The sequence below is a fragment of the Neocloeon triangulifer genome, unplaced genomic scaffold (genome assembly GCF_031216515.1).
Source record: "Neocloeon triangulifer isolate White Clay Creek 2 clone unplaced genomic scaffold, ASM3121651v1 ptg000022l, whole genome shotgun sequence".
NCBI classification, from domain to species: domain Eukaryota; kingdom Metazoa; phylum Arthropoda; class Insecta; order Ephemeroptera; family Baetidae; genus Neocloeon; species Neocloeon triangulifer.
Window position 1 is genome coordinate 3,206,069 of NW_026775562.1, and position 26,482 is coordinate 3,232,550.

General features: G+C 39.3%; 3 protein-coding genes across 7 annotated transcripts; 1 reads left to right on the plus strand and 2 right to left on the minus strand.

Moving 5' to 3' along the window:
• Positions 1-513: 513 nt before the first annotated feature.
• On the minus strand, positions 514-3,298 carry LOC132204846 (E3 ubiquitin-protein transferase MAEA). Of its 4 annotated transcripts, none has more exons than XM_059633673.1 (9): positions 3,142-3,298; positions 2,834-2,895; positions 2,583-2,768; positions 2,031-2,434; positions 1,730-1,972; positions 1,456-1,648; positions 847-1,398; positions 644-794; positions 514-568 (listed from the first exon to the last, which is right to left on the minus strand). In XM_059633673.1, the coding sequence occupies exons 1-7, from the start codon at positions 3,152-3,154 to the stop codon at positions 1,297-1,299; spliced, it is 1,203 nt and encodes a 400-aa protein (XP_059489656.1). In that variant the 5' UTR covers positions 3,155-3,298; the 3' UTR covers positions 514-568; positions 644-794; positions 847-1,296. The 4 variants fall into 4 exon arrangements, with proteins under 4 accessions (XP_059489656.1, XP_059489655.1, XP_059489658.1 ...); XM_059633672.1 differs by having other exon boundaries at positions 514-573; XM_059633675.1 differs by having other exon boundaries at positions 514-573; positions 3,138-3,296.
• A 502-nt stretch (positions 3,299-3,800) lies between these two features.
• Positions 3,801-15,387, plus strand: LOC132204844 (C-terminal-binding protein). 2 transcript variants are annotated; one of them, XM_059633671.1, is made up of 8 exons: positions 3,801-4,135; positions 10,728-10,849; positions 10,905-11,090; positions 11,141-11,269; positions 11,403-11,750; positions 12,053-12,284; positions 12,343-12,686; positions 13,167-15,387. In XM_059633671.1, exons 3-8 carry the CDS (start codon positions 10,905-10,907, stop codon positions 13,233-13,235), a joined length of 1,308 nt encoding a protein of 435 aa, XP_059489654.1. In that variant the 5' UTR covers positions 3,801-4,135; positions 10,728-10,849; the 3' UTR covers positions 13,236-15,387. The 2 variants fall into 2 exon arrangements, with proteins under 2 accessions (XP_059489654.1, XP_059489653.1); XM_059633670.1 differs by having other exon boundaries at positions 10,728-11,090.
• Positions 15,388-15,445: 58 nt separating this feature from the next.
• On the minus strand, positions 15,446-25,339 carry LOC132204843 (protein glass). Its single transcript, XM_059633669.1, has 5 exons — positions 25,096-25,339; positions 21,300-21,555; positions 20,347-20,587; positions 19,638-19,829; positions 15,446-17,978 (listed from the first exon to the last, which is right to left on the minus strand). Exons 2-5 carry the CDS (start codon positions 21,503-21,505, stop codon positions 17,250-17,252), a joined length of 1,368 nt encoding a protein of 455 aa, XP_059489652.1. The 5' UTR covers positions 21,506-21,555; positions 25,096-25,339; the 3' UTR covers positions 15,446-17,249.
• Positions 25,340-26,482: the final 1,143 nt, after the last annotated feature.

A 26,482-nucleotide genomic window follows, 5' to 3' on the forward strand; every position in this document is an offset into this window, starting at 1 on the left:
CTAGCACCTTATTTTGTAATGCACAATTTTGCTGCTGTTGAAGTTTACTAAAAAGATAAATTTATTAAAAATATTATCATACTTTTATATTTTTAAATATTATGCAAACCTGCAAACAGATTTGTCCTCTTCAAGTCGTAATATTTTGTTCCAAATATTTTTGCCAACATTTTCAACCTCACAATTTTTGCTTATCAACGATTCAATGCATTCGTAGTGTTTCTCCAAGTCTATATTATTTTGAATTATTTTTTTGTTACACATTTTTTTTTTTTTTTAATTAAATACCTCCTAGTCTCTCACGCAGCTTAGTCACATCTCCACAAACCCAATCATAAACCTTTTCAAGGCTTTCAATAAGTTGACGGTACTGAAAGAAGTCTTCCAAATACTCGCAGCTCTTAAGGACGTCTGTAAAGCAATCTAAAACTTGCCGAATTTTTCTGGTGATTGTAAAACATAAAATTTGTATAGTCTTTTTTTATGTTTGTAATTATATTATGTTAAGCCTACTTGCAATTATCTTCCAAGCTTGGTCCTTCCAACGTCACTCGGTCTTTGTATGGAGCTTTGCTTTAAAAATATATAATTATTTTGCTTCAAAATATTTCAATAACTTAATTTGAAAAATCATTTTAATTACCATCTGTTTACATCGTTATGAGGAGAAAATTTAGGAAACACAATCATTTCCATGGAGAGAAAATCTCTTTCCAAAAATACGTGCAAACATCTGTTTAGTTCTATTGACTTGACTTTGCACCCATGAACATTAAGTGCTGACATAGTTAAAACTGCAGAGAGCGATAAAATGAATAATTATTCTTTTGATTTAAGCTAACTTACTAAAGACTGACGTCCAGGTCCTCATCTTCATAAATTTTAGCAAAATTTTTAACACAATAACTTAAAATCTTTTGAAAATTCTACTAAAGCGCACTATCGAGTCCTTATCAAAAAACATAATATCCTTCCTTGGTCGAGCCCTTCCTGTTTCCTAGCACAGTATGGCGCAGTCATCACATGACATTAGCTATTAATACATTTCGCTTGTGGCAAGCGCCAAAAAACAAATCTTTAAATTTGATATTTCCACATTAGGGACAAAAGCATTAAAATATTAAGGTATCTGCGGACTGAAATAATACAATTTATATAATTTACTTTTTTTTATGACACTTTATAGGATCAATCACTCTTATATTTTCCATAAAATAGCAGTCCTTTAATAATAATTACAATAAGGGAGTTTAAGAAGAGACTAATAGCTAACCGTAATGGTATCACACTTTCTTTTTACATGACGAACACTTTTTCAACCTGTTTCAAGGGAAACACGTCCTTCGTCCGCGGGCAGATGATCTGACCATTGTTATCCGAAGCAAGTTGCCGAAGAGCCTGAATAAAATAATAAGACCTATAGAATCGAAATTAATTTTCTCCAAAATGCCGTACCACTTCTCCGTAGATGAATCCATTGGGTAGCATCATGGGCTGGTTGTGCTCGTTCAGAGGAAGTCCGGAGATGAAACACACCAGCCGAGACTGCGAGCAATGGGCAAATGGCAGAGGCAGGGCCAGCTCGTTCAGACACTCATTGCACACCGGGCAGCTGGGGTTCCTATCTTCATTAGAAGCATAGCAATGCGTACAAAGGAATTAAGGAAAATGAATGAATATTAAAAAATTTAATCTTTTTAAATAAATCAAGTTTGCTTGAAAAGGATATGGAGTTTTGAGTGCTGAAAGTCCAGCTTGGAGTGCTACAGTGAAAACGGACTGAGTGGAGAGCTGGAACAAGCGGTAGTTCTCATGACGGAACTGCTCGATGAGGGTAGTCCAGCGATTTTCATCCAGTAACTCTTTGTACGGAGAGAGCTGCGTGTCACCGGGAAGAATGAAGAGAGCCATGCAGCGCTTGAAACTGGCCAGCTGGTCATCTTCGTAGGGCGAGAGGTATTTCCTCGCATGTCTATTTACATTTAAAATTAGAATTGTAGAAAGGTTTTTTTCTATTATAATCTTATTACTTGACAGCATCCATCCTGTTGTTAGACCTGATGAGTTCAACAAACTCCTGGATGCGGATGTTGAACTCCATGGAGCTCTTGAGCTTCCTCAGTTTGCTTTTGTTGTCGTGGCACCAAGCAAGGCACTTTGCCGTCTGGTGCTCGGCGAGACTCTGCTCCACTTCTCTTGAAACAAGAAAAACCTCCAGGTTTGTCAATTCCTGCAACTCAGATTCGTTGGCCAACTTCAGGGCCGCTCCGTAGTAGCCTCGACGAAGGAAGTACTCGACCAACATCCTGTCCAGCCGGCGCCTCCGCCACAAGTTCATTGTGTTCGAGTGTGGCGAGGCATACTCTTTCAAGTGCTCCAGTCTCTTCTTGCAAACATGAGCAGCATCCAACTCTTCAGTAATGCTCTCCTTAGCCTTAAAAATAAAAATTCAATATTTATATTTGTTAATAAAACCATGTAAAATGTATACACATCATTTTCATGAAGATATTATAATAGAACTTAAATATTTTCAGACGTTTATTATTTGGATAAAATGAAATAAGTATATAAAATTTTACCTTCCGCTTCAGCACTTGCAGTCTCTCGACCATTCCGCCCAGGATCCTGCTTATTTCCTGAGGATCAACATTCTCTGATTTGAGACCCTTTTCAAGTTCACTGGTCGCAACTTGCACATGGGACACTTCTCGGTCCAACTGCTTTTGCGCAGCTCTGAATTTTTTATTCAGTATCTCGTAAGGCACCTAACAAAAGCAGAACTTTACAATGACACCTGTTTGAAACAAAAATTTAAATTTAATTTCCATACCTTGAGTGTCGGGTGCTCCAAAGATTTGATGTCTGCCATTTTCTTTTTCCTTCTATTCAGATCTGTAAAGCAATTATCAAATTTTAGATTATTTCACCTGTTTCAAGAGTTAAGATTTGGATTGACTTTGTAAGGAATGATATTAATATTATAAAAACTTAAGAAAAGCTAATGATTACAAAATCTCAATTAAGCCAAGAAATTGAACAACGCCAAACGAAAATAATTATTTTGCGTCTCACAAAATTTGCAACCCATAAAAGCCTTGGAAATTGACATACGTGTATAAAAGAGTCGCAATCACCTACAAATTCCAGCCATAGAAGTTCGCTCGTAAGCGAAAGCTTTAGTAATTCGTGCGTGTCATCAAAATTTAAAGCAAATGAGCTAAGTATAAAGTACGACACGAAAAGTTGCAAGTAGAACGACTCAGTGGTACATAATCAGCTGGTGTCAAAATAAAAACAAATTAATCAGTTGAGAATCTATTCAAACCGGTTTGTTACAGAACAAATTTACAGTGACTTGGAAAAATACGAATTTTGTTGTTGAGAAAGATTAAGTGGAGAATGAAAATTATAAACATAATTTTTGGCCTTTATTTATGCTGCTATTTTTTAAAATGCAATTAATTATGAGATTTCAATTATTATGAATTTGACTAGACATAACCGGTAAATGTGCAAAAGTACACCGGAAAAAAGCATCGTTTTAAAAATTCTGGTGGTAGAACAAGCCAGCCAATGAGAGAGTGCCGCTTGACCACTGTCCTTTGCACCACTCGCGTTTCTACCAATGAGCGGCCGGCGTTTGCGCATCACGTGGTCACCCATCGTGTCGTCGTTTTGGTCCAGCGGGCGGCATTGAAGATGAGTGCGTGAACGAGGGCGTGCGGGCGCAATCTCGCCAAATCTCGCGATTGCCGAGTTTCTCGTGATGCCGGCGAGACGCAGTGGGCAGCCATTTTGATCATAAGTGGGGGAGATACCGCCGATCGGCCTGCCTGCCCCTCGTGAGCGCCGCCGCCGCTTGCTGCCTGCTTTCTCGGAACCTGCGAAAAGGAAATCGTCGTCGTCGTCTCGCGTACGAACGCCGCACGACAAGTTGGAGCTTGGGAAGCAGTTGGTCCGCACCGAGTTGCTGCAGTGCGTGCGTCGCGAACGTAAATACAGTGCCGACAAAGCCGACTATTCGGCAACACTTCGCGTCGGCCTAGTGAGAGAGAAGAAGTGCGTCGGCCCGAGCTGCGCTTTCTCAAGGAGCGTCGCAGCCCGACGGCGTGGCCTGATTTCGCCGCCCCAGGTGAGTCCCTTTTCCGAGCCCACGGGCGCCGGTTGCACTCTCAAAGGCCCCATGGGGTCTCCAAGACCCCAACCAAGGCCTCAACCGGGCCCCGGACACTTGATGCGCGGCGTGCGGGACGATTTTGTTGTTGGCGCCTGGCGTCTCTAATCTCTGGCTTCTCGCGCGCCTCCCCTACCGGCGGCACACATTTCTCGGCCGGGCCCACTCGGGGGCCCCGACTGACCCCGGCCCCGCCCTTCACGCACCCCAAAATCCCTCATCGGCAGGTCAACGGGGGCGTTCGTGGCGTCGGCGCCGCGGCGGCGCCACTCGGTTTGTAAACAAATGGCAATGACGACGACGGTAATGGCTGTGTGGGTAGAGGCGCCTGGCGCCTCGGACGCAATGGCGATGGTGGTGGCAAAAATGCAGCCCGCCGAGCAACACCAGCCTCGGACCAACGGCCGAGGATCGCTCGTTCGACACTCGCCACATCCTTTTCGGCTGCCGATTCGCGTGCGAATTCGCGAATATAGGTCAGTGATGGCTTTTCGGGATTATTTTCTAAACGGCTTCCCCACTGCGTGCTCGTATCGCCTGACCAAGCTGCAGAAATAAATGATAATTACATTTACTTACATTCAAGATCTAATTAATCCAATTAACATAAAAAAAATAAATTTTTTTTAAAACCGTTTTAAATTCATCACATTATTTTAAATTTAATGTGCTTTTGTATTTATTAAATAAACTTTTAGGAATTTATCCTCAATTGATCAAGTGTCACAGTTTTCAAAGCGTGACGATGATTTCGGTCACACAACACTTTGCACTCTAAATCGGCCCCGAGAGCGTTATTATTATTACCATTAATATTATTCTCGAGTTAACGACTTTCACCTACGAGTGTCGGCGGCGACTGTGCCGCGATTAGCGTGCATGAAATATTTATTTATTTGTTTCCAGAGAGGCTGGAATCAAAACCGGCGTAAAGAGACGTAGCCGGAAAGAAAAAAGAAACAAAACTGGTTTCGTAAATCCGCCATTTTTATTGCATCGACTCGCTCGATTGTTTTAAGCGCTTTTTTTAATCTTTGCAAAAGGAAAAAAAAATTTAATCGACCGTTTTCCTTCTTTGACTCCAACAGTCTTATCGTCAGTTTTATTGTGAAAATAATTGGAGTAATTAAAGTATAGAAATAGAGTTAATAAATTTATTGTAATGAATTGAGATAAATTAAAACCAGGTTCATGACATCATTGCAATTTTTCATGAAATCCACGTTAAATGTAAATTCAGATGTTTTTTCTTAAGATTCATGCAACAACTGGATGCATTGTTTGATTGGTCAAATTGTTCAAGAAATCTTATCTAAAAGATATTCCAAATATTTATTTAGATAATATTTTAGATTAGGCGACATTTTTTAATATTATGAATTGAGACACCTGCAAGATTGACACAATTTAAATATCTGCAATTTCTTTTTCACCAAATATAAATTAAATTAAAAAAAAAAAATTCATGATAATTATTACCTGCTTAATTGCTTTAAAATGTGTTCTGCTAATAGCATTCTTTTTATTATAGTGGTAATTTTTTTTATACTTTTTTTTGCCTACGATGGCACTTCGGGGCGTTTAATTGCGTTCGCTGGCGCGTGTGTATTTTATTTTTAATATTTGTGTGTGTGTGGGTTGGCGCGCGCTGCTGGCAGTTTGTGTATTTTTTGGGCCGAGTCAGCGGCATTCGTCGGACTGACGGGAAAAAGCTGAACAAGCGCGGCCATGACTCAATCAGATGCAGCACGTGAAAGTCGGCGGCGGCGGCCAAAAGTGCCGACGCCGGAGTTTTTTCACCGAGTAGATTGCACGCGGCTAAACTGCTTACGAGCCCACTTTTTGCCTCTTCTGCCTTCTCTCTCTCTCGCACACGCAGTTCGTACGCTTGCTTTTCTTTTCTTAATCGCGCGCTTTTTGCCCTGTTATCTCTCTCTGTCGGCCCTTATCGCGCGGCCGGATTGCACGCAGCGAGCGATCTTGCATGCAATGCACAACCGCAAGCAATTTTGTCACACACACACGCCGCCCAATTCCGACGACTAATCACAAAAGCCGCAGGCCCTTTATACCGGATTAGGTTATTGATTGTTGCTCTTATCAGTCAAATTGAATTATTTCTGTTGTAATTGAAATTAGAGCAAAATTTGAGATTATTATTATGAGCTGGAAATTTCTGCATGCCACTAATTTGTAATTGGTAATCAATTGAAAAATCAAATCAGTACAAAAATAATGAGGAAAAACCGTTTTTATATTTGATATTTTGGTGAATTTTTGTTGATGATTAATAATTAATTGAAAGAATGATTAACGTTGCCAAATAAAAACATATTTTTCAACAAGGAAAAGTCAGTTGTAAAAAAAATTACATCAATTAATTTGAACCAAACAGCAAAGTATTTTGTCCTCGTACTTAGATTTTGGTAGTAAATTGAAATCCTTCTACAATCTTTGTACATTCAGTTATCAATTACACGATTACTTTTTTTGCACGGTTGATTGCAATATTTAAAAGTTTTTAACAATGGGTGCGAGGGAGAGTCTTATCTGCGGGTGAGTAAACGATTGATTCGGTTCGCAATCGTGACTTTCACCTTATCGCGCGCCACTCGTTTTGTTCACTCACGCAATGTCACGTTTCTCACAACATTTCTTTTTCGTCAATTGAGTGTAAATCGAAAGTAAGTTTGACGCCCTTTGGAGCAAAAATTGAAGTCTTTTATCAGTCGTAGCAGCAGAATTATTATTACAACATGTTAAACAAGGAGGCGCAGATTCTGATACGGGTTTCCCAACCGGCTGCTTTGCTTCCTCGCTCCGTCAGCAGCGATCGAGATAAAGGCGCGTGCAAAAGAAGCTCAAATGATCCGGTTCACCCTAATTGGACTTTTATTGCTCGAAGCCAACAAACATTTCAGCGGATTCATTCAAACAAACCGAATCGCTCCCTACAATTTAATCCATATAAGTCAAAGATAACATTTTTTTCTTTCATTTCGTTTTCACACAAAGAATCAATTTCAAATATAATTTGGCATCTTTGCAAAAATCTTTGCCCATTTGGGCCGGATTAGAAAATTTAGCATTTGGTCTAATTTGCTGTATTTTAATATTTTGTCGTTATGAACTTTCTTTTTGATATAGAAATGCAGATTAGTTTTGTATAAATTATTATTATTTTTTTTAATTTTGGCCTGCACTGATTAATTTTGATGTGTTCCTCAGATTTACTAAATTTTCCTGCACAATTGCGGCGGAGAGCGTTATCTGCGCCAAGCATGCAGTGCGCGAGCCGCAAACTTTCACCTTTTCTGCTCGCACGAAGCGCAGCTGACGGCGGCCCGAGTTTTTTTCCCTCAATCCATCCGTGCGTTATGTAACGAGACCAACAACGAGCGACCGAGGAACCGCGACTGAATATAATTTCATGTTAATCGCGCGCGGCAGCTCTTTCTTGTTTACCTCGGCGTGCAGCAATCGAAGAAAGAAAGAAAGGCCAGCTCGGCGCGCCGAGTGAAAGCGTTCGATCGGCGAATTTCCGACGCCTCATGCCACGCGAATAATCCGATCGAGCCGTTTTACTTTAAAGTAATTTTCGGTTTACTTTCATTGCGCCAGCAACAGGTTGGAGCGTTTTCGCGGCTGGTTTACTTCCTAATAAAAATGAATGTCTACCTGTCATCGCATCAGCCTCAGGAAGAAAATATGCTTATTTCACGAATTCACGCACTGAATTGCTTTAAACATAATTAATTCAAAGTAAAAAAAAAGCCGTTTTTTTCCTTCATTTATTAGAATTTTTATTAGGGTCATTTTTTAAAATTTCAAAACTATTTAATTATAAACAACTCTGCATTTATTATGATAGATTTTCTTGCAAGAAAAAAGTTTCATTGAATTTTGATGAGGACTGAAAATTTGTCCCAACTCCATCAAGCGCTTTTGGATAACTTTGGGCGCGCCGTCAAACGTACAGATTCATTCCTCTTTGGACATCCCGTAGCCGAAGTTTGCGCAAGTTGTGGGAGTCAGCCGGCGGCGTCTGATTAAGCAAGGCAAATTCGTTCGCTCGATTAGCAAGTTGGGGTGCGTTGTTTGAGCCGGCGGTTGGCTTTATAATTACTTATTGCTGCGAAGTTGCTCCAAGCGAGGTGTTTCAACGAAAAGTTTTTGAAAAAAGAAAAAAGTTTTGGCCGGCAGCGCAAACTTTTCCAACAACTCTGCCCGCCCGCCCGGACGGCCGCCCAACCCACCCTCCCTCGCCCAGCCGAGCAGCTCGCTTCTAACCTCCTTCTTTCTTTTACTTCTTGTTCTTTCTTTTCTTTCCACTACTTCTTCTTCTTCTTATAAACTTGCTCTCTTGTAACTTTTCCTCGAGTATAAATTGGCACGGCTCTTTCGCCGGGAGGGCGGCTAGGGGTGCAGGCGGTGCAACCCCCGCGCGCCCCCTCCAGACTATACCTCATCTCGGCTTTCGTATCGATTATTGCTCAGTCGCTTCCTTTGCCCATCAACTCGCCACCCGCTCAGTCATAACAATAATCCACGCTCTCATTACACACGTACCTACGCGCCCATTGACGCTTTTCACACTTTTACTATGGCGACCGTAAACGCTGCAAAGCAAATCATGTTTCGCCTTCTAACCATAATCAATTTTTTTTTTAATTCGCGAAAAGTTTTGTGAAGTTTGCAAAGTATCGATTTGTGTGCTCGTTTTTGTCAGCCTTTATTAATTAAGACGCCTTTGCTCTCAAATCCCCTAAGAGAGTTGGGCAGCGCTTTTTTTTATTTTCGCCCCGACTCGCTCAGAAAAGAACAATCAAGTGTAAAACTTTGCAGGCTGCGCAAACCCACCCGTCACCTCCAGCCATCCAATGGCTTTTTTCATCAACTTTTTTCCAAGTTCCAATGCGATACACACAATGGCAGTGTCAAAACTAATTAAACTTATAAATTAATTAATTAATCGCGGAAGTTCAAACAAAAAGAAGCAACTTCTCGATTTTCTCTAGTTGGAAACTAATTTAAATTTCCTGGTTATGTAACTTTTGCGAGGAAAGAGAGCGGAGTTTTTTTTCTAGTTTGATCGAAGAAATTGGCAAAGAAGCGATTGTTGGATGTTGACTCTGCGGAAGTAGTTGGCCCGCTCGTAAAAGCGTGAAAAATTCATGCGTCTGACTTATTGGAAAAGTCGGAAAGCACTTCTCCCTTCTTTCTCTTTCGGGCCGGCTTGGCGCAAAAGATGCTGCACTGCGCTCGTCGGCCTTGTCGCAAAGTGGAGGTGGAGCGGCACCCTCCAACTTAAAGTGAATCCATTCTCTCGAGTTGAAGTGCGTCTCCTCAAGTGATTTCCACAACTTTGTTGCTCACAACGAGGCCAATGAACACATTAAAATTAAACTGTTAAAACTTTTAATTAACTCTATACTTGGAGTTTTCCATTTATATGCGATAAATAAAAGTTTTTATTCACAACTAATATGCAAAACTTGTAATGGGTGGTGCAGAAAGGAGCTAAAAAAGGCAGCAGGAAACTTGGGTCGGTGTCTGCTCGGCGTCTGACGTGGGAAAGGTCTCTGTTCTGCGCCGGTGATGTGCCGAGAGATAGAGAGAGCAAAGTGAGGATGGTCGCGGAGCTGCCGCCACCTCCGTTTTATTGATCCTCTTGATACTTGCTTCGCACAAAAACCACCCTCGGCTGCTTCGCCCCTCGCTTTGACTCTCTCCTGCCTGCTCTCTCTCTCTCTAGTCGGGGGCTGACCGCCCGCCCTCCCTCCGACGAACGGTCAGCCGACCCCCATCTCCCTTGCCGACCAACTCACCCCATTGATCTTGCGGTGGCAATTTCAGCAGTCTGTCCACCACCCCCACCCACCCCACCCCAAGCGAAACGAGAAAGCATCGGACCGGCAAACGATTAATTGGCCTGCGATTTAGCAAAAGCGCCGGCCGCCCGTGAAGGTTTAAGAAAGGAAGAAAATATCCCTCTTTAATATTATTGAGTGGGAATTTAAATTGCTTGATACCTTCAAATCAGCTTGAATTGATAAATATTTTAAATTTAAAGCTGAATTTGTATTAAAGCTGAACTTTTTGATGTTTTAAATTTGTTTTATTTGAACAAAGTTAATTTATTTCAACGCATATTACGGATAACCTCAGCAGGTGCTTTCTTTCAAGACCTGCTAATGAGCACCTTTTTTAATTGTAGCCTCGATTCGATTCCAAGCACGATTGCGCTGACAAGTAAATAATCACGCGTTAGCCATTCGACTGCGATAATCAGCGACAATCACGGCTTAATTAATGAGCTCTCTTAAGTAATGCTGACGCGGGCAGCTTTTTCCCTGTGATCAGCACAAAGCCAATGTACTGTGAGCACTTACGCGTCCGGCCGAAGCCATTGATGAACCGAACAGCAAACTTAGCCCGCAGCAATTAATTCACGCCGGTGCAAAGTAGCATCTCGTAGACACTTAATTATGATTATTTATAAACACTGCCAAAGTAAATATATTAACCAATGAAATTACATTCGTTTCAGATTTGGCCAGAAGAGGATTCGCAAGATGCGGCCGTCGTCGGTTCGCAGCTGAAAATCGAAGTGAATTGAGTGCATGTGCCAGTGACTCTGGACAGACCGACTGATTAAATAGACTCAGCAAGGTTGGACGTAAAATTTTATTTGTGAACTCAAGGCTTACTGATGGACAAACGAAAGATGCTTCCGAAAAGACCACGAATGGAGACTTCGCGCTTGGGACCCATCGCCAACGGCCCGATGCAGACCCGGCCACTAGTCGCGCTGCTCGACGGCCGAGACTGCTCCATAGAGATGCCTATCCTCAAAGACGTCGCCACCGTGGCCTTCTGTGATGCCCAATCCACATCCGAGATTCATGAAAAGGTGCGCAAATTGTGATCATGAGTAAATTTATTTCATTTCCTGCTGTACAGGTGCTGAATGAGGCTGTGGGGGCGTTGATGTGGCACACAATCATATTAACTAAGGAAGATTTAGAGAAGTTCAAAAACTTGCGGATCATCGTCCGAATTGGAAGTGGTGTGGACAACATTGATGTCAAGGTAAACTTTTTTAGTTTTGTAAATATCTAAAATTATATTAGTTAAAAACACAGTATTATATTGAATGAAATTCTAATGAGATTATTTTAAGCAAATCACCTTCTTGGAAATTAATTATATTGTTCTATTTCAGGCTGCTGGTGAGCTTGGCATTGCCGTGTGCAATGTGCCAGGATACGGCGTGGAAGAAGTGGCCGACACAACCCTCTGCCTGATACTCAACCTCTACCGACGCACTTACTGGCTGGCTAACATGGTGCGAGAGGGCAAGAAATTCACTGGCCCTGAGCAGGTGCGCGAAGCTGCTCAAGGCTGCGCCAGAATACGAGGCGACACACTTGGCATTGTGGGTTTGGGCCGCATCGGCTCGGCAGTGGCCCTCAGAGCCAAGGCATTTGGCTTCAACGTCATTTTCTACGACCCTTACCTCCCTGACGGTATTGAGAAGTCGCTTGGACTGACCAGAGTGTACACTCTTCAGGTATGTCTAATTTTTTATACTATAGAAATGCTAGAAAGTGAGCATTATGATTGTACGCAAAACACAGAAGTATTTAAAACAAAGTAATTTAAAATTACTTTAAATTTAAAACATTATCTTACTTGATACTTTTTCTCAAAATGCTTTGATAAAGATAAGCCCAAATTATTTTATAAGTAGTTTTCATTCTTTCATTATAAATCACATATCAAGATTTTTTCGCTTAAAACCAAGGATGGTTTGGACTTATCCCTCTTTTGAATCTGTCCTAATGATTGCCGAACAAAAACTTTCTGTTACAGGACCTACTGTTCCAATCTGATTGTGTGTCTCTGCACTGCACCCTGAACGAGCATAACCACCACCTAATCAATGAGTACACCATCAAGCAGATGCGTCCAGGCGCTTTTCTCGTCAACACCGCCAGAGGAGGTCTTGTTGATGACGAGGCCCTCAGTGCGGCACTCAAGCAGGGACGCATCAGAGCAGCTGCTCTCGACGTGCATGAGAACGAGCCGTACAATGTGTTCACAGGTAAATTTATAATCTTAGCAAAATAAGAATTTGTATTAACTTTGAAAATATTTTACAGGTCCGCTGAAGGAGGCCCCGAACCTGTTGTGCACGCCGCATGCTGCTTTCTATTCAGACGCCTCATGCACGGAGCTGCGCGAAATGGCCGCCAGCGAGATCAGACGAGCCATCGTTGGCCGCATCCCTGATAGTCTTCGAAACTGCGTCAACAAAGAGTACTTCCTCAACAGCGGCTACCCAGAGGGCATCAACGGTGGCTTCTACGGCAGTGGCTCGCTGCCAGTGCAGCAGGCACATTCGACCACCACACACGAAGTGCCCCATTCTGTGGCTGCTGCTGCGGCCGCCGCCTCAGCCGCGGCCGTCGTCCCTGGTATTCCACAGCACCTTGTTAGTACTCCTGTAAGTACGAATCAATTTCTAAACTCTAACTGATTAGCTTATCTTGCGTACTAGTTTCGTTTTATGCTTAATTTAATCGCATAGATACGGAGCTTTTCACTACTAGATTTTCATCTCAATGCCCTTTTTGGTCTTGATTACCTTAACACTGGGACCTGAAATTAATAAACCTGGGTCATTTATTTAACGATATGGGTGAATTGAAATTTACCTAAATCTGGTTAAAAAACTGTCACGTTTAAAAAAGTGAAAACAATTGGATTTGTTTGGATCCTCCCTTTTTAGTGAGTTTTACTAAAAAGATAAACAGGTTTTGGTTATTTATTTTGATTGCACTTAATTTTTCCTTGCACTGATACCTTTTGTAAATTTTCCTCGTCTCTTGCGTTGGTTGCTCGTTGCTGTTTGGTGTGCTGCTTGTTTGCTCTCTGTCTCTCCTGCACGGAGACTGCCCAAACTGAAAGTCTTCTTCGATTCTAGCCTATCAGCACACCGGACCCTTCGAACCACCATTCGGCCAAGGCCGAGTCGTCCGAGGCTGTGCACTAACTAACCAGTGCCAACCACCCCGCGTGAGACAAGAATGACAGACATGGTCAAGACACGACAGTCACTTATCCACTGCCGGGACTGCGCCGAGCGGCCACGCCCCCTTACTCCCATTCACTCGACAGTCGGATGCAGCCTCCTTGTCCACTTGTCCACCCCCTGACTGACTCGGCCAGTCCCGAAGGCGCTGCTTTTTCGAACGAACGAACGCCGCTGCCCACAAGTACAAAAACAACCGAAACAGCATCAATTTCGGAAGCTGCCGCGTCTAATCTTTTGGCAGAGTGGAGTTTGATTTTGAAAGTGACCCAAGTGCTTACACAGTTCGGTTTTTACTTACGCTGCTTCTGAAATTTGCAACCAACCCCGGCAGTGCAGATAAACGTTCGGAGAGACTCGACTTTGCGTGTTTGAGCCGCGAAACTCGAAGGCCATGTTATTCTTACACTACAAAATAATGACTAGGACAATTGATTATTTTTTTCAAAACTCCTTAAAGTTAGTCTTAACACTGATACTATTATTATGATACAACATACACGCGTAAGGATCATTATGTAATGAGATAAAAATTAAACGAAGAAAAAATATGAATTGTAATTTAGTGCAGTTGATAAAGCGGTGATGAAGATGACGACGATGGGTATGAAGATGACGATAAAATAATAATATATATTGATTGATTAATTTGCTATTATTGTAACAATATGATTAGACACACTACGTAATGGCAACCTCTCTCATTCATCATGTATGATTTGTAATTTCGTCACGCAAACAAACAAAACACGCACCCCAAAAAAATCAGCCAGTGTTTTGCCGGTACGCCGGTTTGCCGAACAACGTCCGAGAATCATGCTGCTTCTTTCGGCAAAAGTTGAATAAAGAAAAAAAAAGAGTTGTAAAACCGAGCTAGCTTCAATGGTTATAGGGTTTGTGGCATAAATAACAAGTAAGAAAATCTCCTCCTCTAACACACTGCGTCCCCCACACTTGTCTTTTTACATATCGGCCCGTGGTCGTGCCATTTTCGCAGAGGCCCCAAATTCGCGTCTGGGATTGTGATCACGAAAAAATGGCGTCGAGCAGGCCAATTACGTAGCAACCTTTGGTTTCCCCTGGATTTAAGCGCGTAGAAAAGAAAATAGGCTCCTTGTGGCGCCAGAAAAAAAACACGTATGATTGCAAATTACTCACACGATTTGATTCACGCTGGCCGTTGACGGACGCCAGTTTCGTAGTGCGAAAGGCGGTTTTAACATTTTTAAATTAGCTGACAGGAGGCATCTACCCAACCCATCTCTCTCTCAATCACTCTCACTTATATATTTTCAAATTCTATAACAAACCAATAAATATGTGCGTTACATTTAACGTGGATGCGATATTTGATGATCAAATTGTAATATTAAAAAATTTCTTAAAATCATCCCTTGTTATAATTTTAAACGGATGAAAAATGTTGAAAGAACACAAACGGTTCAGCAAAATTTCTGCCAAAATCCAGATCGAATCTCGGCGCTTTTGTGTCGCTTTGAACGTTTTTCGCCACACAAACGAACTTTGCTGACCAAGGTCATTGTACTTTTCATTTAATTTTTAGTAATGGCTGACGCGTCCCTAGCGAGGTTGTTGAAGTTATGGGGGGCCGTCTTTTGAGACTTGAATTGCGCGGTTGGGCCTTTCGACGCGCGACCAATCTGCTCGGTCGCGTGCGTTATAATTTTTGCATTTATCACTCGCCTTGCTAATTCGATTCGTTTTGTGTAATTCGCCCCCTCCCTGCCCCCTGATCCCGCCCTTGTTTCCACCCCGTCCTTCTTTTAATAGTGATGACACACATAACACACATACGATCACATACATACACACACACTCAACACACACGACACACACAATATTTTTCTATTTATTTTTTAAAACCGACGATCATACAAAAGCGAAGACACAAGGGAACCAATTTCATCACGCAATTAGCCAAACGAGTAATCGCTGTTGATTAATGATTGTGTAAAATTTCTGAGTAATCCGCGAAATTGTTCCACGATTGGCGAGCTATCCAGCAAAGTATCTCTCATCATGTTTTATTTTTGTTTATTTAGGATGTTTCTGTATAGATTTTTTGACAAAAATAAAAATTTGCGAATAAAAATTTCCGTGCTCTGATTATTATAGGGGAAAAAACATAAAACAATTTCTAGTATCGGTCAACTTGCTTTTATTTGCATAAGTATACCTTTCTTCAGAATTTTGTAAAACGAAATTCCACGTCATATTTTGGTAGAGTGCATTTTATTGACAAAGTCAAAAACAAATCATTGGACTTCCATTAAATTTGTTGCATCTTCTGTGATTCAAAATAGTTCAATCTAAAACTAAATGGAGGTCAAGTTATCATAAACTCACATTCTACATTCTAGTAAAAAGGTGAATTTCTCTGTACAACAGCAGCCTTAACTAAAATTTTATTTGGTTCACTTTCCTAATAATTCCTTTTGAAGGTGCAACAGTTAATTGAATAATAACATTATTTAAAAAAAAGAAACATGCGATTTTCTTACATCTAGTGACTTAGACATTGAGTATTTCCTCGCAATGGCTGCACCATTGGCCTTTTTAAAAAGTTATTGTGTGTATCTTACGCGCGAAATAAATTATTAATTAGCGTAATAAATACTATCAGTGGTAATGAGATCTCTTATTCCGTCATTTGTGTGGCCTCTAAGTACGCGCTGGTCAGCAGATCCATCACGTAATGTGAGTACGCATTCAATTACACATCAGATTTGCAGAAGTCATAGTACATATAATTTGCAACAAGTCACAACTTTTTACATTGTACGCGTCGATTCAATGGGTTGGAACAAGACAACTTGCGTGCCGGAAACCGAAGCTCTTGAAAAATTGAGCTAATTCAACGTAATTTTCATATATTGAGTTGTAGCTTAAAAAAATATAAGATCTAATAACCTCTTCTGCATTAAATTTTTTTCGTTGCTTTCAATTACCTTCGTGATGAATTTTTGATTCAAAACTATTTGGCTCATACTTAAATCTTATGCTAAACTCGTTGCTTTTAAACTGTAACAGTAAGAGAGAAATAATGGGTTTTTCTGTCATGCATGTCTCCAACTGAGAAGATTCTCTCTTGCATAAATATTGAATTTGAATAATGGGAGGCTAATTTAGTATTTTCCTAAAACGCAAACCATTGTCATGGAAAAAAGATTTTTTTTTCTAATTGTACTTTAATTTGTCAACTAATTTTGCAGTAAAAATTCAAAGGCTTTAAATTTGCTATTCAAACGTCGGCCCGCGTAATTTAAATTATGTATGTATCAAAGGTGTGAATTTAGCAAAGAGGAGATTAACTATAAAATTGTTTACAACAAGACTTTACCTAATTTCCATAGCGCCAATTAAAGTGTAGTGCAAATTGCATAAAAACGTTTTTTGAAAATCAGGACACGGTCCCTCTTGAAATTTTTTTTGAAAACACAGTAACGTATTTGGTTTTCAGAAATACGTTGCATTGACCATTTGTCCATTTAATAATACGGAAGATCAGACTCTGGTCTAGTGCCCACGTCTGATTTGGCTACAATGGTAACAAACAAATTTTCATGTTGCCATGTTTGCGTCTTACGAAATTGCTCAATTCTGATGAGTTGGAATTTTACAAGAGATTTCTGAAGCTTTTGATTTATGCTGAAGGAATTTTACAAAATCTTTGGTTAATTTTGAGAATTATAAATTTCAACATTTTCTTCTATCCTGCCCCGAAAACTGCAGCTTTGCATGCCACAATTCTCAGTAGTATGACCTAATCTTAAATACTATGACCACGTTTGAGATTTTTTATGAGTCTTCCTTTGCATATTTCACACCGAGAGTGTTCACTCTCGCGTTTCGGCAAGAGTCATAACACAACTAGCGACATCTGTCTCACTGGAAGAAGTGTCGAATGTCTGGAGGGGGAGGCGCGTTGCGCGCGCAGATCAGGGTCCAGTGACGTCACGCGGCCGCGTTGCCGTGAACGCGCATGTGCCTGTTGAGGTTGCCGGACTGGGAGAAGCGCAGCAGGCAGAGTTTGCACTGGTAGGGCTTTTCGCCCGAGTGGATGCGCAGGTGCTTGGTGAGGGTGCTCGAGTCGGAGAAGGCCTTCTTGCACATGCGGCAACGGTAGGGCCGTTCGCCGCTGTGCGTGCGCATGTGGGTGGTGACGGAGGAGCTCTGCGAGAAGCGCCGGTCGCAGATGGGGCAGCGGAACGGCTTCTCGCCCGAGTGTGTGCGAACGTGGGCCGTCAGGTTGGCGGCCTGGCTGAAGGATTTGTGGCACTCGCCGCAGCGGTACGGTTTCTCGCCGCTGTGCGTGCGCAGGTGCGTTTTCAGTGTGCTCGGCCGCGCGTACGTCTTGCCGCAGATGCGGCACAGGTTGGCGCGCGGGTTGCCGCCCACGCACTCGACGCCGTTGCCGCCGTCCGTCAGCGTCGCCGCCACCGTCGGCGAGCCACCCATCTTGCTGAAGCCGCCGCTGCTAGTGCTGCCCCCACTGCGACGCCGGTTGAAGCTCAGCGGTGACGCTTTGCTCAGCACCGGCTTGAACGACGACGGTGTTGTCTCGCTCGTCGGCCTGAAGTCGGCCGTGAACGAATACGTGGCCGCCGGCGGGTACGGCTGTGGACTCAGGAGGCCCTGGTTCTGCTGGTGGTACACTGGCGAACCGCTAGGACCCCATTGCATCTGCAATTAAAGAAATAATTAAACTTGTAGATCCAATAAATTGCAATAACGAGCTTTCTGGTTTTAAAGCGCGTATATTTGTTTCAGTTTAAAATACACAATCCCGGGAGGTTTACAGAAAAGAGTCTACATAAATAAATTTTGACAATGTGACAATGTGTGATAAGAAAATTTGGTAGAAATTGGATAAAAATGAGTAAAAATAAGAAAAAGTTCATGTGAGCAATTTGAATTTTTAGAACACTTACAAATGAAACCGCTAAAATATATTTTCAATAAAATATTAAAATTTATACTGGCAATTTTCCAGAAAGAAAGCCTCTTATAGTTTCTCCTTCTGTTCAAATTATTTTGAATTGCAATAAAATTAGGGGCAATGGATTTAATTTTTTTCCTGAAGGTGATATTTAAAGAGCATGTTAAGTAAATTTAAGTTGAAAAAATATCACTAGAAATTTGGAGAATCATGAACTATTATATAGTTAAGAAGAAAAGAAGAAGAAAAACTAATCGTGAAAGATTCAAAGTATAAAAAATGTATTTTTCCTGTGCGAAATATGGTTAAAAATTCGAGATTTATTCCCAAATCAGACTATTATCAGACTGACAAAGTTTGTAAAAATTGAAATAAAAAAGGCCAAAAAGACTTTCACCAGTTTACTTGTAAGGTATATTAATATTTATGAAAGTAAAATGATTCATATGCAAGTTTCAGAGTCAGTGAATTGTGATAAAATTGTCTTCGTTAGATTATGATACAAAATTCAGGTTGCTTTTTCTCAGTCATTTCTGTGAATTTAGTATTGCAAAATTACGTAATTTCATCTAATTTTCAATGTTGACACAAGATGTTCAAATACTTCAAATTTAAATTCATAAAATATTCCCATCTTGCCTTGCTCACAACAAAATTCTGGATAGCGCATTAATTTTTCTATAAATAGTCGTATGTGTTTCGCAACCTAATTTGTTGACTAATGGGAAAATTCTAGAGAGAAGAACGTCTATAATCCAATAAGTTTGCGCGGCAGAGGTATTTTTTGGCCCGTCATGTTTGTGGAGGCAAAATTGTGCGGAGCGCCTGCCGTCGGTCAATGGCTGCAACCGGCTCGGCACTTTGTCGGCGCGGGTTGCCTAGCTTTGCCGGAGCAGGGGCCGAGCCAGCGAGTTGCCAGGCAACGCGCGCCACCCCAACCAATCGGGTGGGCCTCGCCTTACTTAATCAATTGCTGATGACAGGCGAGACGCCATTTTACATAATCCCAGCGGCGCTCGTAATCAATTCATTTGCGCAACGAGCTGCTTCCAAAAGCTGCCTGCACATTTTGCCATGAATCATTTTAGTGTAATACCGAGATGTGTCTCTATTTCGCAATCTTTATGTATAATTTATTAACATAATAGAGCTCAAAATAACATTGAAGGAAATAATTTTCAAATTGCGTCAATTGCGAAATTGAATCATTTATTAATTTGCTTTTAAAGATTATAAGTTGAAATAGTAAAAATGTTTCTATAAAGTAAAGAACTCGCAATCAGAGCCAGAGTCCATGATCGTCTCCTTGATTGTAAATTTCGCAAATAAAATGTTTCTATATCAAATTTTAGCGTGGAATCTTCTAAATTCTATTATTTACTAAATATTCAATCAGCTCTCACCTGCGGACAAGCCATCTGATGGTCTGGCACGTTGTATCCCATGGTCATGTTCATGGAAACGTTGACGCTCATGCTGGGGAACATTGTGGCTGAGGAATGTTGTGTGTTTTGTTGCTGTTGTTGCGGGACACTTGAGTAGCCGGAAGGGTCTGTGCAGTATTGACCGCCGTATCCACCAGTCGGTGACATCATCTAAAACAATTGAAATATAGAAAAACATTCAATTAATTTTCATTTAAAAATAAAATTTAAGAATCAACTTTTTATCAGAGAGGAAACTGTAAACAACTTTAGAAAGTAGACTGAAAATTTCGGTTGTTTAAAGTACTTTTGAATACAGAATAGCATAATTTAAAAAAAATTTCTTAATTATGTTTGAATTAATTAATGTTTTTCCAACATGTGAATAGAAAATAAAGAAATTTGTTAAAAAGAGAAACTTTACATTGCTATGAGAAAATTGAAATTTTAATTAGATTTATCAATTGTTCTAATGAAATCAAGAAATCAATTAATTAATTAATTAAATAATTGGTTTGATAAATCTAAATTCTTAGAAATGAAATTAAAATTTCAACTCATAAAATGTTCTGGTAAAAAAACACTGTTTTTGCTTTTAATTTTCTTATTTGTTAATTATTATAAAATAACGTGATGAATTATCGAATGTTATTTTAATGATTATGTTTGTAAACTTAAAACTACTCACCTGATGATGTGGGTGAACGGTGTACGAGAGCTGGGCCGAGGGAATCTGGTGGGACTGCTGCTGGAGGGAAGGGTAGGGTGCTGCGAACGCGTTGGGCGACATGGGTCCGCTGGGGCAAAGCTGGCCCGGGTGCACGACGGCGTGCTTGAGCGAGAGCAACACATCTGCCATGTCGTGGCCGCCTGCTGGTTTGCCCGACTGCTGCTCCTTGACGCTTAACTCTCTGCAAAACACCATCTCACTGCCTCACGCATTAAATTTCCATCCAACAGCATGCAAAACGACGTGCAGTTTTTAGTCACAGAGGGCCGTTTGACGTTAGTTTGATCACATTTGAACAAGAGTACATGCATTTTGAAATTCATGCAATTTACAAATACATTTTTAGGCGTTAAATAAAAATTGTGATAGTAATTATTTGAAATTACTAGCACATAATATAGTTTGACTACAAAAATTCTGCAAAAAAATCTCTACTAGACCAGAAAATCCAAGAAAAAAGTTTGAAAATATTCTAGAAATTTCAGATAATGTTTCAAAATATTTTAAAATTTCAAAAAGCCTCAATAGTAGAAAGTTTTAAAATTCGTTGTTGGTGAAATTTGTTTAGAATGAGAATTGAGAAACCACAAATTATGACAATTTATGAAACATTTGAAATTTTACAATGATCTTTAACATATTTTAAATCTACATCTTACACATACTTTTTTGACCATTCAAAATTGTTTTTGATCTCAGAGATGTTTTCAAATAATTAATGAAGTATTAAAATTAATTAATTATAATATAATAATTAATTTAGTTGGTAATTACAGTAATTTCTGAAAAATGCAATTTTTTTAATGCCATAGCAGAATTTTGAGTTTAATCGCCTTTGTTAACCCTTCTGTGCCAAATATGGATACAAGAATGAATAAATAAAAAAAAATTAAGTGGAAATCGGTACTCACTTGTAAGAAGTGCCGGAGCAGGGGCTGAACGGGAAGAGACTAGGAAGAGGCTCGAGATCAAGAGTTGGCATTCCGAACGCTGCCATGTCGGAGGCGACCCCATTGGAGGCGGCGGGGTTGGCGGGGGCGGCAGGGTCCGCCACGTTTGGCCACGCCTCCAGGCCGAAGTGCGCGGGGTTGTTGGGCACATAGCATCCAGCATCCATGGCTGCTGCGGTGGCGAGATGCTCTTTTGGGGGTGCTGTTATCGTGTTGCCTGCGATCAACAAGTTATTTGGCTTCAACTTCAAAGCTTCCATCAGTGCGCGACGGCCGGGGGTGGAAAACTCTAATTAATTACATCATTGCACCCCGCGCCACCCCTCGCTTTTGATGCTCGCCTGATTGATCGCGAGATTGCAGCTGATTACTTTTCGCTCGCCGCGTTTGCGGTTTCGTTCGCTTGCAATTGAATACATCAAAATTTCTAAAGTTTGCAAATTTATAGCGAGAAATAATTTTGAAAATTTCCTTTTCATTTTAAATTACATAGAATTGAATCAAAACGAAAGTCTAAAGCGCATAATTTATTAAACTGAAATATAGAATTCTTGAAATAATCATAATATTTGAATTTGAAATATGTCAAAAAGTGTTTAATATAGAAAAATGTAAAGCTAATTGAGTTATTCAGAATTCAGGATAAACTGAAATGTAATTATGACAAGAAATTTCGAAAACAATTCTCCTTTAAAACGAACCAATTGAACAAAAACTTTATTATTTACTAATATTTTTAATAAAGTCGAAGTCAATTTTGAACTAGTTCGCCTGTTTAATTCTTAGAATTAAGAGAAATCGGCCCGTGTCGATGGAAAATTATTTCCATACTTTCCATACATAATTTTTTGTAAATGCGAGTGACATAGCATAAATCGCTTTGATCCACCAATGTAAGAAATAAATTTGCTTTTTCAAGCTGAATTTTTGCGATAATTTCTAAAATAATATTTTAAACTGGAAATGTACCCTTCTAAAGTACGTGAAAATTCATCGCAATCAAGTTCTTATCACCCAAAAGAAATTATAGTAAAAATTTAACTAAACTAAATGTTATCTTAACATTAAATTTTCTATTGAAATTGTAGATATGTGTTGGTAAAAATAATTTAAGATGAAAAAACCTTTTCGTCTAAAAGATTTTGTAATTATTTTGATGAGCATTGACTATTGGTAAAGAATAATATTTTGCATAGTTTACATGGAACTTAATAGTATCAATTTTATCTCTCTGTATATATATGAAGTGAGACGGAATCCCCAAACAAAGTGGAAGAAACCCCAAACTAAGTGGAAAACCGATTTTAAATCGAGTGTTGTTTTAGCAGCAGAGAAGACACTGTCGAAATGCGGTTTTGCAGATTCTGTTTTTCTTTCGGGAAGACTGGCAATTTCGTGTTGTGTTGAAGTTATAAGATTGCGCGTTTGAAGCGATTTAAGTGCTCTGTTGCGTTGAGCGAATTGTTTAATAGCCGGCAGCGCGCGATACATTACGTGCTGGGGAGCGTTAGCATGCTTCCTGCCGGCTATGCCGCGTATGAAGTCCGTGAGGAGCGCACCCGAATTCACCACTTTCCCAGGTGCAAAGCAATTTATGAATGAACTTTGATAGCTTCCTTTCTCCGCCAAAGCATCTTCATACTATCACTTGGTTCCGTAGTGCTACAAATAATTGGATAGAATGTCTAAAATAACTTTCTTTGAAATGGAAATCATATTTAATTATTTATCCTGCTCATTTCAAAACCGAATTTGTGGATAATTTAATTTCTTTTTATTTCACCTAAATTGCCTCTTTATTTTTGTGTCCTGATTTTTTGCAAGAAGTAATTATATGCCAATTAATTTCGTTTTGCTAGAATTTTCTGGATATATTTAAGACTTTTTTCACATGAAAAATATAGTTCCAGTTTAAATAAATTGAATTGATCTCATCAAAAATATTGCTGGAAAACAATTTTAAAACTCTATTAAAATTTGCTGAATTCATTTCTTTTCTAAAAATTGGAGAATGAAATTGAGAAAGTATTGAAGGATTAAAATTGGTCCATATTATTGTTTGACGCGTGTTTTTCTTATCGCAAATTGGCTCTACCAGCTTTGAACACTGTCTGCAACACAAATTCATGAGTAAGAGAACAAAAATTAACATGTTTTCTTTAAATTAAATAAATAAACTTCTGAAGTTAAAAACATTAAAATTTATTCTAGTTGTATGTTTTTTATATGTTTGGGAAAAATAGTAAATTGCATTGACTATAAAACTATCTCGCGGAAATGTTGGTTTTAAATCCATTCAAATGAGAGCAGAGCTCGTTATTATAGCTTAATTGTTTTGTTTAACAATGATAAACATCGATTTTCTTTCTAAAACTGCGTGTGACATTTAAGAAGTTACTTTGCTATTGAAGCTTATAATATTACTTAACCTTTTTTAAAGTAATGTCTTTAGCGTAAATATATTGACGAGGTGTTTTGAATTAGGATCGCGAAACAAGGACAAACGCAAACTACTATTTCAATTGATATATATTCTTTTCTATTTTCCAGAAGAGTCAATGACGTTGGCAAGAGAGTAATCTAATTGAGGCGTCGCTACATATAAATAACACATGCCGTGAGGCTGTCAATAAATGCCAGCGCAAGTTGCAAATCAGCACAATGCAAAATCATATCCGTCGCGGTTATTACGAGTTTATCATTCTGCACGTCCTTCCAAAAACCTACAAACCAACTTGTTTAACTAGTAAAAGTTACAAAGCATCATTCCATTTTTAAATGAAGACAAATTTAATTATAGAGTAGATAAGTAAAAGCTCATATAGCTATTGTTTCTTGATTGCGCTAAACAATTACACAGATACTAATTCAAATTGCAGCTTTCAATTTTTGAGTTGCAAAAAAAATCTGAAAAATATGGCTGAAAATTAAGTTGAAAGCCACTTAGAGTGATTAACTTTCAATTTACACGTTCTTTTGCAATTAAATTATGAAAATTTGTTTGAAAAAGTGGCTAAAAATTTTACAAAACTAAAAAAAATTTCACAAACTGTATAATTTGCAGTCTGTCTTCAATAAAAGAAATATTAAAATTGCAAAATTTATTAAGATAACGTTATTAATTTGGTCATCAGTATAAAGTATAATTTATTGTTATTTTCTGGGTTTAGTGGATTTGCCCATATTAGCTTGTCTGCAGTAATTGAAATGTTGAGAATTTTATTGCCAGATAAAGGTTGAAATAAGTATAAAATTAGAAAGATGTAGAAATAGTGTATAAAATGAATTATAATTTCAGTTAACCGTTCATGTTTCTTATTCATTGAATAAAATTCGTTTAATATATTCTTTTTTATGATTATACTGCCCATTTTTCTCTTTAACAAAATTAATTTTCAGTTCTCCAAAACAATCTTATGTTCACCCGTGTATCTGCTGTAGATTCCAGTTTTTAAGAAAACTTTTATGCGAAACAATTGGATTATTAATTTGAAATGCGATTTTGATATTCAAATAATTTCAAAGATACGTTTCTGTTAAAACGCATGATCTTTAATTTGAAAACCCAGGCGAGCTTAAGCGATTATCATAATATTTGACTAGAAAAAATAATAATAATACTAAGCGTATAAATAATATAATAAAAATTAAATATCCATTCATTGTAGTTATTTTATATTAAATTATTTAATTAAGACAATCTCCCACAAACCCGAGCGCGCGCAATGGGAAGTGGAAAACGGTGCGTTGAAATTACCTGTGAAATGCGTATCCGAGTTGCGATGTGGCACCGGCTCATGTCGCGGTCCTTGGTCCGCGCACCATCGACTCGCACCCTGGTGGCATCCTTGCGCAGGTAACTGTCACAATTTCCAGTCGTCTCCGAACATGATACGAAAAAAAAACTACGCACTTTGTCGACACAAAACTATCGGAAACGTCGCGGCGCCGGGAGCATTTTGAATCACCTTCGCGCTCGCCGGTCCTCCTCCCCTGATTGAAAAAGAAAAGCTAGGCCGTCCGTCGTCGTGTCAGTTGAAACAAACGCAGAGGTGGTGGAAAGTGGGTAGTAGTAGGAGGGATGGATTGATTCTTAACGAGGACGACACACCAGCTCCGCTCCGTCTGTACGTGCATGGCAGATCCGATTAGTCCGCCTGTCCACCGAGCTGGAAGAGCCCCCGACCGACCCAACACGACTCGCTCGTCGCGCACACCAACCACCTTCGCGTCACTTCCGAGACCAAAGTCACGTGACTCCATTTGTAAAATTGGCCAAAACAATTTTTTTGCTAAAATTTCCAATTTGAAAATTTATTTATTTTCCTGGATTTTTCTTTACATTTGTCTGCAAGAAAAAATTTTTCATCATAATTAGAGTCTTATAAATTATACTTTCAACCATATTTTCATTAATTTGAAAGCAAATTAATATGAAAGACAAATTGAATGAGCAATTCTGAGACTGAGCGAGAAATACCCTCTGTTTAGAAACTGAATTCAAGCCAAAATTTCTGTTTGAAAACATGCAAGTTTTTCTTGGTCAGTTACAGAATTATTTCTAATCAAACAAACATATTCCTTTTGTGATTATTAAATCACAAAAGGAATATGTTTGTCACCGAGAACCTTAGTGAAAATATTAAGATTAATTAAATTTTTTGAAACCGTCGATTGCATGTAAAAAAAATCCCTACCACTTGGGTTGGCCAACTGCCCACCTAATTAAGCGTTTATAAAATATAATTGTTATAAATAAATATATCCGCTTACAATTCTCGACAAAAATTAAAACTGCAGTCAACGTGAAAGGGTGTAAAAGTAAGATAAAATGCAAATGAAGTCCGCCCCACCAAAATCTTATTAACTGCTCATAAGTGCTGAAGTTTTTTCGGTTTTAATTATTTTACGGCTGTTTATATCCCACTTGAAATATCAAAACATCTTATTATAAATTAATTTAGTTCTTGTTAAAAATGATAATAATTTTTTATATTCCATAATTGTCGAAAAAAATTCAACGATTTATATTTATATTTCATTTTTAAATCCTTTTCAGTGTTAATAAAAATAACTGACCTGGGGAAAATGCTGTCACCTCTCTTAATAAATTGACAAGGTGCCGATTGTGATTATGGGAAATT

Coding starts and splice junctions, on each gene's coding strand:
- LOC132204846 (XM_059633673.1), bottom strand. Junction 2,435..2,582: donor TGCAAGTGCTGAAGCGGAAG/GTAAAATTTTAT, acceptor TTTATTTTTAAG/GCTAAGGAGAGCATTACTGA. Junction 1,399..1,455: donor GATTCATCTACGGAGAAGTG/GTACGGCATTTT, acceptor TATTTTATTCAG/GCTCTTCGGCAACTTGCTTC.
- LOC132204844 (XM_059633670.1), top strand. CDS start 10,890: ATGGACAAACGAAAGATGCTTCCGAAAAGACCACGAATGGAGACTTCG. Junction 11,091..11,140: donor CATCCGAGATTCATGAAAAG/GTGCGCAAATTG, acceptor CCTGCTGTACAG/GTGCTGAATGAGGCTGTGGG. Junction 11,751..12,052: donor CCAGAGTGTACACTCTTCAG/GTATGTCTAATT, acceptor TTTCTGTTACAG/GACCTACTGTTCCAATCTGA.
- LOC132204843 (XM_059633669.1), bottom strand. CDS start 21,505: ATGGATGCTGGATGCTATGTGCCCAACAACCCCGCGCACTTCGGCCTG. Junction 20,588..21,299: donor TGCTCCGGCACTTCTTACAA/GTGAGTACCGAT, acceptor TGCGTGAGGCAG/TGAGATGGTGTTTTGCAGAG. Junction 19,830..20,346: donor CCGTTCACCCACATCATCAG/GTGAGTAGTTTT, acceptor CAATTGTTTTAG/ATGATGTCACCGACTGGTGG.